Source organism: Dasypus novemcinctus, chromosome 1, assembly GCF_030445035.2.
Source record: "Dasypus novemcinctus isolate mDasNov1 chromosome 1, mDasNov1.1.hap2, whole genome shotgun sequence".
NCBI classification, from domain to species: domain Eukaryota; kingdom Metazoa; phylum Chordata; class Mammalia; order Cingulata; family Dasypodidae; genus Dasypus; species Dasypus novemcinctus.
The window spans coordinates 45,978,636-45,992,618 of record NC_080673.1 but is presented as its reverse complement, the minus strand read 5'-3'; the positions used below and the strand labels follow the sequence as shown (position 1 = coordinate 45,992,618).

At 44.8% G+C, this 13,983-nt stretch overlaps 1 protein-coding gene across 3 annotated transcripts in view; it reads left to right on the top strand.

Annotated features, from left to right (window-relative positions):
• The first annotated feature begins 2,588 nt into the window (after positions 1-2,588).
• The window catches only part of ARHGAP10 (Rho GTPase activating protein 10), a 337,104-nt gene continuing 325,709 nt past the window's right edge, over positions 2,589-13,983 (top strand). For 2 of the 3 annotated variants that reach the window (XR_011648553.1, XM_058284486.1), the window contains exon 1: positions 2,589-2,979. Coding sequence is in view for 2 of the 3 variants with exons in the window: in XM_058284486.1 (XP_058140469.1) it covers positions 2,826-2,979 (154 nt within the window). In the remaining variant the exon portion in view is untranslated. The remainder of the gene's footprint in view (positions 2,980-13,983) is intronic. The other variant, XM_058284541.2, reaches the window with a different exon arrangement.

Genomic DNA, 13,983 nt, shown 5'->3' with positions numbered 1-13,983 from the left:
AGGACAAATCTGAGGTTGAGAGAAAACTGACCTTTGCCAAGGTTGTACATCTATGTACTGGTGAAGCTGGGGCTAGGACCCAGGTTAATTCTGCTTTTAAATTTCTGTCTTTCCAGTGTGTCATAAGGTCTCTCTCTCTTGATCATGCTTTTCATTCATTCCACATTTACTGGTCAACTCCACCAGGCACTGTACAATGTGCAATTGAATAAAACTAAACTGATTAGTCTCCTCCACTTACGGTGATTACAGCAGACCTATTTAATATTGAAAAGAGTCATATCCATTTACTCTTTTTTATTTATTGAATTTATTTTTATTAGAGCAGTCCATCTACTCTTTAACACTGGGGTGTGTAAGTGTGTAAAATGACAAGTAACCTTCCCCACCCCCCCACGTTGTAAAGTTGTTTTAAACTTGTTTTGCTTCAAATTTCCAAAGAATGGCTACACTGAATGAACTGGAGTTTTTGTGACTGGTTGTGGAAAGTGATAAGGAGGGAGATGCAGTTTGGGGGCAGTTCCCCCCCCCCCATATTGAGGTAGCATTCACTACTAGAAAATTCCCCCATTTAGAGTGGGTTAATATATTCACAGATTCATACAGTCATTGCCAAAGTCTAAGTTTAAAGGGTTTTCATCACCCTCGGAAGAAACCCCTTACTCATTAGCAGTCTCCTTTCTCCCCATTCACCAGTCCTTGGCAATCACTAATCTTTCTGTCTGTATAGATTTGCTTATTCTGGATATTTCATATAAATTAATCATACATATGGCATCAAAGAATATGTGGTCTTTTGTGACTGGCTTCTTTAACTTAGCATAATGCTTCCAAGTTTCATTCATATTGTAAAATGTATCAGTATTTTATTCCTTTTTATTGTGTATTAATATTCCATTGTATGGGATATGTCATATTTTGTTTATCCATTCACCAACTGATGGACATTTGGGTTGTTTCCACCGTTTTGACTATTATAAATAATACTGCCATGAACAAGCATGTTCAGGTTTTTGTGGTGACGTAAGTTTTCACTGCTCTTGGATTCTACCTACAAGTGGAATTTCTAGGTCATATGGTAATTCTATGTTTAACATCCTGAGGAACTGCCAGCAGCCCCGCTTTATGAGGAATAGTATAGGTTTTGCTCACAGAATTAAGTATCTCTCAGTGTTTTGCTGTTTTGCAGGGCTTCCACGGTTTGTTTATACCCCTTTTATTCTGTCTTTCCATCCTCATTTATTGCCTTCTCTACAGACTCCAGTTCTTGCTGATTTTAGTAGGAACTAAAGCTTTCAAGTTCCAAAAGTTATTTGTAAAATATTTTGAACTATCTGAAGGATGGACATAATAATAATAATGGTGATATTTATCCGTGGGTTAGCCACTCAAGGTACTGTTTTGTATCAAAAGAGCTTATTGAGTAGGAGGCTTGTTTAACTAGTGACACTGCTACAGCACATTGTCCAAACAGATTTTCTTAATTATCCACCTCAGCATCTGAACGTTTTAAAGAATGACTGAAGTTTCTTGGTGGTATTGCTATCAATACTAAACCTATGGAGTATGACATGAGTAGCAAAAAATGTATGCAGGGTGCCTAAAGTGTGCCTGGTACACCATAATTGCTCAATAAATACTCAGTTATTATGAAAAGTTACTCTATTGAAACTTTTGTGGGTTCTTTTAGGTATAATTTTAAATGTCATTGCTTTTTTTTTGGGGGGGGGGTTACATTTGAGTCTTTTTCAGAAGACACAGAATAGGATTTTTCATGTGTATTGACATAAACTCTCATTTGATTGTCGAAAACCACAAATAACCTGACATTTATATACCTACTGGTGGTTTCTCAAATAATGAAGGTCGCTGCTACCTACACAAGCAAATTTGCTGAACACACAAAAAAAGTTGTCTGTGGTTTAGCCACCTTCTCCCTTACCCCAAGTCTAGAGGCATTCGGTGTGGATACGCAAAAGTGTAGTAAAACCTCCTGGGTCACCCAGAAAACTCTCCTTGCCCTTGCAAGCTTTCACTCTAAAACGATGATTTCAGACACATTTTAATTTACACGGGGGACGTGAGATCCTGGTGTACTAGTCCCTCCACAGCTCAGGATCTGTCCCAGGATAAACGAATCAATCATTCCTCTAGTAAATCAGACCGCCTCTGTGTTAAATCGCCCTGCTGCCGGGATTAGGCATTGACTGCTTTTGAGACGCTCCTTCCTTTCCCCAGTCGGTGAGTCACTCCGAAAAGGAGAGCCAAAGAACAGGGGCGAGGCACGCGACTCGGTAGTGGGGAGAGGGCCAGGCCCAAAATCTAGACCGAGGAAGCCTCGGAAGGAAGAGGAGGGGCCACTGGGCGGGGGGAAGAGAAGAAAGAGGCGACTCTGGGAGGGAAGGGACGGGAGGAAAAAGGAAGGCGGAGGAAAAAGAAGGGGGAGAGCGCGGGGAGGGCCCAGGAAGCGCCCGGGGCGGGGTGCGAGCTGCGGGGCGGGGCTGCCGGGCGGCCTCGCGCCTCGGGGAGGTCGGCGGCGCGGGGGCCGGGCGGGGCGGGGCGCGGGCGCCGAGCGCTGGGCGGGGGCTGTCGGGATTGGCGCGCCGGGGTGCTCGCTCGCCCCGGCCCCAGCTCCTCGCTCGGCTTGCGGCTCTGCTCCGCGGGATATGTGTGCGCCGCGCTCGCCGCGCGCCCCCGGCTGCTAGCTCCTCCCGGGCTTCCTGCCTGCGCGCCACGCACCTGCCCGCGCCTCGGAGCGGCTGTAGCGCGGGGCGCGCGTCGCTCGGTGGGTCGGCTCTGCGCGCCGAGCGCGGGGAGCGGCGATCATGGGGCTCCAGCCCTTGGAGTTCAGCGAGTGCTACCTGGACAGCCCCTGGTTCAGGGAGAGGATCCGCGCCCACGAAGCGGAGCTCGAGAGGACTAACAAGTTCATTAAAGAGCTCATCAAGGACGGGAAGAACCTCATCGCTGCGACCAAAAGTAAGAGGCGGCCGGAGGGGTTGGTGGGGGACCCGGGCGCGGGCGGGCTGCGGCGTGGCGGGGCCGGAGAAGGCAGAAAGAGGTCTCGGGCTCGGCGGCCGCGCCAGGCAAGTGCTCGGGGCCGGCAGCCGGGGGAACCGGGGAGTCATTCCGGACCAGCCGGGGTCCCTCGGAACCTAAGAGGCCGAGAAGTCTTTCCTCCTCCAGGCAGGCGTGCGGTGGCGAGTCCCTTCTGCCTCTGCGGCGGCGGGAGTGAGCCCTGCCTGCCAGCGCGCCGCCGCCAGCCCCGGCTCGGCCACTGCCCAGTGCCTCTCGGAGCCTGTGTTCCCCGCTGGACCTACCCAAGGCGCTCGCGGCTTAGAGTCGGGTTTTATAGCACCGTGAAGCTGCTCACAGTCTCGTACAAACCGGAGACATCAGCTTTACTAGTTTTCTGTCGTGATCTCCCCAAGAACTTTCTTGGGGGAAAATCTGATCGGTGTTGAATTCTTCCTCTGTTTCCGTCTTATTTTCTGATCTTTGTCGACAGTCATGTTCCGGGCCATTCACTATGCCAAACCTGAAAGTCCACCTGGGCTTTGTGCACATTCTTTTCTTCCTTCTGTGCTGAGGAGCGTTCTAAGATTGGTGCTCGTAAGAAAAAGCGCGTAGCCTGCCCTCTGGCCGCGCTGCGCACTGCCTGCAGTTAGGGAATTCCACCCCTGTCAAGCTTTCTGCCTTCCTCCCGTGGTCTTTTCTGTCTTGAAAAACTAGGAAGTGGCCACAGAAGAAACAGGAGCGATATGGGTAGTATTGTTGAGAAGAGTCTTCTAGGAGAGAGATGGACTGAAATTCGTGCGGAAACACTGAGTTGGGGATGCTGCAGGAAGTGGGAAGGAGGTAACTCGAGTGAAGAGCTGGATAGTCTGAGTACCTTGTGGATACCTGTGAGCTCCCTCCCCACTTTCCCGCATTAAAAGATCTGCATGCATGTGTACAGTAGGGAGGAGACCAGGGCAGTATCCAGTCTCGCGGTTTGTGTTATTAGAGCCTTTTTTCATTCCCCCAGTTCCCCAGTTCAGTGATTTCCAGTCTTGGGAATCTGTACCTTATACCCTTATGTATAGACATCACCTCGGGTAAGAATAACCCATATCATTCCTCCCTTCCTCTCATTTTGCATGAAAGAAAATTAAAACTTTCTGTCCCAGATACCCAGCACAAAGTGCCTTGGCTCAGTGAATGTTTGTTTAATGAATGAGTCCAAATAAATTTTACTGGGAAGAATCTCGTGAACCTTCCCTGTAATTTTGGAAACAAGTCACTCAATTTCCCTGGATAATCTCCAAGGTTCCTTTTGCCTCTTTAACCTCCTTATTGCTGCAGAAATCAGATTTGGGAGTCGCTTTGTTGGTACCATGTGACTAGTGAGCTTATTTGGTTGATGGCCCTCCAGTTCCTTGGCACTAGGTATGAGTGTTGGGTGGGAAATAGGGAGGGGCTGTAAATAAGTAGGGATGGGCATAGAAAGGGGGGAGCTGGAAGTGTGCAGAGTTGGGTGTGGAGTAGGGACGAGGGAGAGGACTTTTTCCTTCTGTGAACTGATAGTAACTGGTGTCACTCACGGGTGGAAGGTACCTTCCCTCTTCATCCTCTCTCATTGGCTGTAGCAGCTCCCTCTGGAGTTAGGGAGATGGGGAGGCCTGGAGAGGCAGATGGTAAAGCCAGTCTGGCCACTGGTAGGAAGCTATTTTTGTGACTGTGTATTGGCTCTTCTGCTAGTAGGACGAATGTCATGTGTTTGAGCAGCAGTTAGTGCATCTGGGGGGGACAAACTGTGGGCCATCCTCCTCAGAATGTAGACGTGAATTGGTGCATTTGTATCTTCCTCCTTTTGATTCTTGCCCTTTACCATAAGAAACATAATTTGTAATTATGTGTGAGAGAGTAATTGAGAAGTCTTTTTCTTTTCTTATTGTGTTTAATTAACTGTATACCCAGAATAGATGAAACACAGATTTAGCTCACATGCTTTTTTGGCTGATTGGGAAGATATGCTTTGCCCAGCTTGCTCTGTAAAGTTCCTTATTAAAAACAAGAGCTAAGAGCACTGGACTAAAGTCAGGAGACCTGACTGTAATTCTTCTTCACTATTAGGGCCTGGCTACATGACAGCTGGGCAGTCATTTAATTCTTTTGCGTTCTGTTTTTTTTCTGCCCTACTTCTTAGAAGCATTAATAGCATTCTGCAGCATTTGGGAATGACCTGATTGGATCATTGGAAATTGCAGTGTAGGGCAGTTCAGTCTTTGACCTAACCAGTTGAACCTTTCCATGATATCTGTGTGTCAAGGGAGTCAAAAGGAAGGAAACTAGGCAGAGGATCTGCAGAGAGAATAACAATCAACTAGGTCAGATTGTTTATATTTCCAGTTGTTTCACCTTTTCATTTTGCAAAAATGGTATGTTATGTGTTTTCATAATTGGGTGTTTTAAATGATTCTTTTAATTGCCCTGTAAGATGTGTCTTGCATGCACTAAATGCTTGTTGGATTTATATAATTTTATGTCTCGATGCTTTGAATATTCTATAAATATTTAAAGAAAGTTGGAGGAAGTTATGTAGGGCATGAAGGCTTACTTCTGCCTTCAGTTATTTAGCAACCAGCAAATATTTAGCACCTATGATTTGTTAATTATTGAGACAGAGATACAAAGAGGTAATAAAGTAGAAGCCCTTGTAGAAGTTTGTCCCTGAGTTGAATCTAGTTCAATCTAGGAAACATTTTTGAACTCCTTTTCTGTCTGCATTCTGCTAAGTTGTTAAAGAAACAAAGGATACACGAATATAAATGGTCTAAAATTCAGTGACAAGTGTTTTAACTTTGCCAGGAACAAGAGTTAGTTTTAGGTTAGGGTGGAGAAAGTTTGCTGGAGGTTTTGGAATTCAATGGTGTTTTAAGTAAGGCCTTGAACCTTGGCAGATTGGAAACAGCTGAGAAGAAACCAGATCACTACCAGTTTTTGGGGGAAGGGGAGGAGAACACTTCGGCTGGAATAGAGATTTAATTTTGGTGGAGTAAAAGGGGATGAATGGAAAGGTCACTTCCAGATTATGGAGGGCCATAAAAGTGAGGTTGGGAATGTGGACCGGAAGCCTTTTTCAGCTGAAGACTGACGTAATGGGAAAGAGATGGTTTAGAGACTCTGTGTGGGGGTGAATTTGGGGTTGACACTGGGGGTGGGGAGGAGAGAATACTCGAGGATCATAAATTTATGTGGTGGATTTGGAGATTAGTCATTCAGTTCAATGGATTCTTTGTTCAAAATGGCTTTTTAAGTCCTCTTTATTTTTTTCATTCCTTTCCTTTCCTAGAAACCAGTGTCCTCTTTAAATGCAGTTTATACATTTGTTAGCCTTTCTTGTGCTGGCCACCTAGTTTCAGGTGCTTATGATTCATACCATAATATAGTGTATTTATCAGAAAAAGCAATAAGCCATATATGCTTTTTTTTTTTTTAACTTATTTATTTCTCTCCACTCCCCCCCCACCCTGGTTGTCTGTGCTCTGTGTCTGTTTGCTGTGTCTTCTTCTTTGTCCGCTTCTGTTGTCAGCGGCACGGGAATCTGTGTTTTTTTTTTGTTGCATCATCTTGTTGTGTCAGCTCTCCTTGTGGGCAGCACCATTCCTGGGCAGGCTGCACTTTCTTTCACACTGGGCGGCTCTCCTTATGGGTGCACTCCTTGCATGTGGGGCTCCCCTACGTGGGGGGACACCCCTGTGTGGCAGGGCACTCCTTGCGCGCATCAGCACTGCGCATGGCCAGCTCCACACGGGTCAAGGAGGCCTGGGGTTTGAACCGCGGACCTCCCATGTGGTAGACGGATGCCCTAACCACTGGGCCAAGTCCGCTTCCCTAAGCTTTTCTTATATATTTTGTATTAGGTGTTATTAAGGAAAATACATTCTGTCCCATTTATTAAGCTCTTACATGTCTACATAAAATGCTCTTTAGTAAACTCAGACTGTGTGGTATTATGTGCACGTGTGTGTCTGTCAAGCTGTATGTAAGGGATCTTGTTAGAGGTAGAGCCAGGACTTGAACAACTCCTGTTTTCTTCAAGTCTTGGTCTTAGTACTTTTAGGCCTCGATATTTTAATGATTTTTGCGACCCGCCCCCCCCACTTTGCTCCTTTTGTGTTTATTATTTCAGGGAAATGGTTCTTGTAGAAATTCCTCCTGGGGAAATTTTGCAAGTTGCTGTTGCATTGAAACACACTGAGATTTGGAAGACTTAAGAGAATTTCACTTCTTTGTGAACTCGAACTTTGCTGTCCTTTTTTAAAATGGAAATGCTGCAGAAATGTTGAAGATTGGATGAAATATTGTAAAAGTGTTTTTGAAAGTACATGTAGAGTGGTTGTGAAGACTGTCAGTTGCCCAGCCAACAGTTTTTTTCCCTCCCTGACAAAATCCAGATTTTGTTCAGGTCCCTAGATCCTATCTCAAGTGACTGAGGAGAAGGTGATTAGGGCGAATTCTGATTAGTCTCATTCAAGGATTCGCATCCTTGCTACCCTTTTGAATTTCCTAGGGAGCTTTAAAAAAGACGCACACAAGTTTTCAACCACTGACCTCTAACTCAGCTCAGGGTAAGCCCATTTTTTTGGGTAATTCGTTTAAGAATGAGAATGTATCTCAATTCCAGCCAAGGAGACATGATGGGAAGTATGCTGGAGACTTCAGGAAAAGGTTTCCTTTCATCTGAAAAGGATGGTCCTCTGTGCTGTCTGGTTATGGACCCTGGGACTGCCACTGCCCTCTTGGAGAGGTGAGCAGGGCCAGCCTGAGGGCAAGGAGCAGAGAGGGCGGGCTGAATCGAGTTCCTGATGCCAAGTTCTCCATGCCATCGTGGGAGCCATGGATTGCTCTGTGCCTGCAGCCCACCTCTGGGCGGCTTGATAAATGATGTAAGCCAATTTGAGCAGTGTTTTCCGCTACTTAGCCTAATTTCGATGGTGTAATTTAATTGTAAATTTGTTGCTGAAGTGCTCATCAAGTGGGATTGAGAGAGGTATAGACATTAACACATTAACATGCTCTTTACAAAAGTCACCAAATTACAAAATAATTTCCCCCCTGAATGGGAAAGATTAAAGCATGTATTCTTTGCCCCTAAGAAATCACTATGGACCCCCTACAATTTGGGGCATCTCCTGGGATAAATCTTAAACACATAGGGTTTTACTGCAGCCAGCCAGTGTCTAGTATGAATGTCGTCCTGCTGTGAAATGATTACAGCCAGACTTAAGCGTTAAATGCTTTACTCTGAAGGTCCTTGACTCAATTTAGAATGATTTTTATTAGGTTGGTGCAAAAGGAATTGAGGCTTCAGACCGTGAATTTTAATTCATTATAACTAGGGCTCAAACACATCTTTATTTTATTTTTTATTTTGTAAAGATTTATTTTTTATTTATTTCTCTCCCCTCCCCCCCCCCCCCAGTTGTCTGCTCTCTGTGTCCATGCGCTGTGTGTTCTTCTGTGACCACTTCTATCCTTATCAGTGGCACCGGGAATCTGTGTTTCTTTTTGTTGCGTCATCTTGTTATGTCAGCTCTGTGTGTGTGTGGCGCCATTCTTGGGCAGGCTGCACTTTCTTTCGCGCTGGGTGCCTCTCCTTATGGGGAGCACTCCTTGAGCGTGGGGCTCCCCTGTGCGGGGGACACCCCTGCGTGGCAGGGCACTCCTTGCTCGCATCAGCACTGCACATGGGCCAGCTCCACATGGGTTAAGGAGGCCCGGGGTTTGAACCGCGGACCTCCCATGTGGTAGGTGGATGCCCTATCCATTGCGCCAAGTCCGCTTCCCTCAAACACATCTTTATTAATCAAAATAGGAAACATTACAATCAACACATTTTTGCCAATAAGAAATAAGCTTGTTTATTCCTTTTTTTTTAAAGATTTATTTTTATTCATTTCTCTCCCCGCCCCCATTGTCTGCTCTCTGTGTCCATTCACTGTGTGTTCTTCTGTGTCCTCTTGCATCCTCAGTCGGACCGGGAAACTGTGTCTTTTTTTTTTGTTGCATCATCTTGCTGTGTCAGCTCTCCATGTGTGTGGCACCACTCCTGGGCAGGCTGCACTTTTTTCATGCAGGACGACTCTCCTTGCAGGGTGCACTCCTTGTGCATGGGGCACCCTGACACAGGGGCACCCCTGCGTGGCGTGGCACTGCTTGTGCGTGACAGCTCTGTGAATGAGCTAGCTCATCCCACGGGTCAGGAGGCCCTGGGTTTGAACCCTGGACCCTCCCATATGGTAGGTGGACACTCTACCAGTTGAGCCATGTCCACTTCCCTATTTATTCCTGTAGCATAAAAATCTGTGCTTCTGGATTCAACAAACTCTTGCAAAGCATTTTCTGCATCTTGCTGGTTGTGGAAGCATTTTCCCTGCAAAAAGTTGTCAAGATGCTTGAAGAAGTGGTAGTTGGTTGGCAAGAGGTCAGGTGAATATGGTGGATGAGACAAAACATCATAGCCAAATTTGTTCAACTTCTGAAGCTTTGATTGTGCGATGTGTGGTTGGGTGTTGTTGTGGAGGAGAATTGGGCCCTTTCTGTTAACTAATGCTGTTAGTTTTTGGTGCATCTCATTGATTTGCTGAGCATACTTCTCAGCTGCAATGGTTTCACCAGGATTTAGAAAGCTGTAGTGGGGAAGCAGATTTGGCTCAAGTGATAGAGCATCTGCCTACCACATGGGAGGTCCAGGGTTCAAACCCAGAGCCTCCTGACCCATGTGGTGAGCTGGCCTATGTGCAGTGCCAATGTACGCAAGGAGTGCTCTGCCATGCAGGGATGTCCCCTGTGTAGGGGAGTCCCACACGCAAGGAGTGTGCCCTGCAAGGAGAGCTACCCTGCACGAAAAAAGTGCAGTCTGCTCAGGAGTGGTGCCGCACACACAGAGAACTGATGCAGCAAGATGATACAACAACAACAAAAAAAGAGATGCAGTTTCCCAGTGCCACTGACAAGAATACACGTGGACACAGAAGAACACACAGCAAATGGACAGAGAGAGCAGACAACTGAGGGGGGGGCAGGAAGGGGAGAGAAATAATTAAAAAATAAATCTTAAAAAAAAAAAGAGAGAAAGCTGTTGTGCATCAGACCCTTAGCAGATCACCAAACAGTGACCATGACCTTTTTTGGTGCAAGTTTGGCTTTGGGAAGTGCTTTGGAGCCTCTTCTCAGTGCAGCAACTGAGCTGGTCATCACTGGTTTTGCATAAAAGCCACTTTTCATCACACATCACAATCCACTTAACACAACCCACTCAAGAAATGGTTCATTGTTGTGTAGAATAAGAGAAGATTACGCTTCAAAACGACAGTTTGTTTGGGTTTTCGTAAGCTCACGAGGCACTCACATCGAGATTTTTTACCTTTGCAGTTTGCTTCAAATGCTGAATGACTGTTGACATTGAGTTCTTTGACAGCTCCTCGTCTAGTTGTAAGAGAATCAGCTGCGATGATTGCTCTCAATTGGTCGTTGTCAACTTCCAATGCCCAGCCGCTATCCTCCTCATCTTCAAGGCTCTCATCTCCTTTGCAAAACGTCTTGAGCCACCACTGCACTGTACGTTCTTAGCAGTTCCTGGGCCAAATGCGTTGTTGATGTTGCGAGATGTCTCTGCTGCTTTACTACCTATTTTGAACTCAAATAAGAAAATCGCTCAAATTTGCTTATCTAACACCATTTCCATAGTCTAAAATAAATATAAGATAGACAGCAAGTAATAAGTCATTACCAAAAAAACATAAAGTGAGCAATGCACATTAAAATGAAGTATAACATAACCATATTTATTTAAGAATATGTGCCAATATCAAATGGGAAATTTCAACAATGCAAAATTGCGGTTACTTTTGCACCAACATAATAGAGCCCTCCACCAGCCAAGCCAAGTTCACTTAGAATGTTTTATGGGCCAGTTAGTTCTCTTAGGTTCTCAGGGTCTTTCGGACACAGTACATTTCCTTGTCCTGCTGACTGGTAGGCATCCTTTGACTTCGACTGCTTCCTTTTTTGCTGAGGTGCTTGGGAGACCAGGGAACACCATTTATTTTGGAGAAGGAAGCAGACAGAGAGGAGAGGGTTTTGTGTTTAATCTTTTTTTTTTTTTAAACTCTATTTTATCCAGTATTTCCACCACCCCCCCTTTTTTTTAAGATTTATTTATTTATTTATCCACCCCGCCCTGGTTGTCTGTTCTCTGTGTCTATTTGCTTTGCGCTGGGTGGCTCTCCTTACGGGGCGCACTCCTTGCGCGTGGGGCTCCCCTATGTTGGGACACCCCTGCGTGGCAGGGCACTTCTTGCGTGCATCAGCACTGCGCATGGGCCAGCTCCACATAGGTCAGGGAGGCCCGGGGTTTGAACCGCGGACCTCCCATGTGGTAGACAGTTGCCCTAACCACTGGGCTAAGTCCGCTTCCCTCTGTTTAATCTTTAAACTAGCTGATGAGACAGTGATGTATAGAAGATTGAGGGGATAGACTCGGGTACTAGTCCGTCTTGGTCCACATCTAACTCAGACACCTACTGCAATGGAATCTTGGTCCAGTTGCTCAGGCTCTGTGTATCTGTGTTCTCGTATATAAAATGTAAATTATAGTAGTACCTGTCTTTTAAGATTGCTAGTTGGGTTAATTGTGTTAATGCCTGTGGAGTGCTTAGGATAAGCTCTCACAGGTAAACAAATATGATGATGTAACATTTAAATTGCAGGTGGAGGTTCTAACATCAAGGCCATTTTCTTGCCTGAAAAATGACCATGCAGACTCATAAATCAGTTATCTAACCTTTTAATGTTTATTACCCCCTGGAGTATATTTGTCAAAATCATTTTTACCAGTGGCCAAGAAGACAGACAAAATTGTCAAAACTCTTGAAAGCCTTCTAAATTTTAAATGTAGTTCAGGACGTTGGAAAATCTTGAAAGTAAGTAGAAAATCAGAGCTCAGTGGTATCTTGGGAAGATATTTTCCAGAATTTATTTCTGATTCACAGAGAAGTGAAGAAGAAGTGGAAGGTAGTACTGAAGGCTGTGGTAAATCTGGCACGTCATTTCCAGCTGCAAGATTCAGGTAGCAAGCCAATCAATCAGGGGACTGGCAAGAAAGAGTTGAACACAAATAATGAACTCTAATGTAAACCGTGGACTATAGTTAATAGTATAATTATAATAATCTTATCAGTTATAACAAATGTGCCACACTAATGCATGGTGTCTTAGTTTGCCAAAGGACTGCTGATGCTAATTACCAGAAATGTGTTGGGTTGTCTAAAGGGAATTTATTTGGGATATAAGCTTACAGTTCCGAGGCTATGAAATGTCCAGATCAAGGCACCGTCAGACGTGCTTTCTCACCAGCACCAGCTACTGCTGATCCCAGCGTCCTGTCACATGGAGAACAGGCAAGATGGGTCTGCCAGGCTCTCTGCTTTCTCCTTGAACTCAGCTGTGGCCCATCAGTCGTCTCTGGGTCTCAGTTCCTTGAGCCTCTGGGGCTTCTCTCCTTGAGCCCTTTCTCTTGTATAGCCGGGTCAAAACCCCAGAGCTCCCTTTTCCTGTGTGTCTGTCTCTGTGTCTCCATTTTTATAAGAGCCATCGAGAGGCTGGATTCAACCTGAGCCCCACCTCACTGATGTAGCCCAATCAAAAGGGTCTTGCACCCAAAAGAATAGTTTAGTTCAGAAACAAAATCTTTTTCTTTTTGGGATTCATAAAAGAACTTCAAAGTATCACACATGGTGTTTGTAATAGAGGACTGTATGGGAACTTTGTGTTTTCTGTATCATTTTTCTGTAACCCTACAACTTCTCTATTAAAAAAAAAAGAATTGATGGTGACCCACAAGTCTGTTCAAGGTACTGAGATGACATGCGTGACTGGGGCCTCCAGACACTTAAAAATTGCGGTGATACTTGTTTTTATCTATTATATTTTTAGGAGGTACTGGGGATTGAACCTGAGACTCGTAGGTGGGAAGCAGGTGCTCAGACCACTGAGCTATACCTGCTCCCCTCAATGATACTTTTTGAAGAGATTAGTTTTAGCATTTAACATGTTGGAAACACTAACAACTTAATGGACAATGCCACGGGAAATTCACAGTGAGAAAAAGAAGGCAGCAAAAGAGACTTCCCTAAGAGCTGTTAGGTCTAATTCTCTACAAAAGAATCCTCAGAGATCCCTGGACAAATTCTCAAAGAAGCTATTTTGAATTCAGTGACTCCAATAGTTATTGCTTTGTGATTTTTTTTTTTCATTGCAAGAAGGGCAGGAATTATGAAGGAAACACAAATATTGTGTAGTCTCCTTGGTTACCAGAAATTATACTTTAAGTCATTGCTCACTGTGTGTGGCGATGAATGGATAAATTGTTTACTTTTGTCAGAGTAAATAAAAGCTGGTGTCTTTTTATCACTTCCATGAAATTTGATGTTAGAAATATAACTTTTAAAACACTGTTTTATGAGATTCAGTATTGTCCTGCATTGCCTTTGACTTTAAAAAAAAAAAAATTTTTTAGAAGGAATTGGGGATTGAACCCCAGGCCTTGTACATGGGAAGCAGGTGCTTATCCTCTGAATTATACCTGCTCCACTACCTTTTACTTTCTACATAGAAAACATGGGGGAGTGTATGTGGCTCAAACGTTGAGCACCCACCTCCCACATGGGAGGTCCTGGGTTCAGTTCCCCGTGTATCCTGGTAAAACAAACAACAAGCAAGACAAATGAAAAAACCAACTCAGGGAAGCCGATGTGGCTCAGGGGTTGAGCCCTGGCTTCCCATATGTGAGGTCCTGGGTTTAATCTCTGGCCCCTGGTACATCAAATAAAGTCTCAAGTTGACTTTATTTCAGAATTTGCAGGAAAGATTTAGAAATTTTTTGATTATAATTCTGATTGACTAAGGGCATCTTAGATGTTTACTAGGTTACTTTCA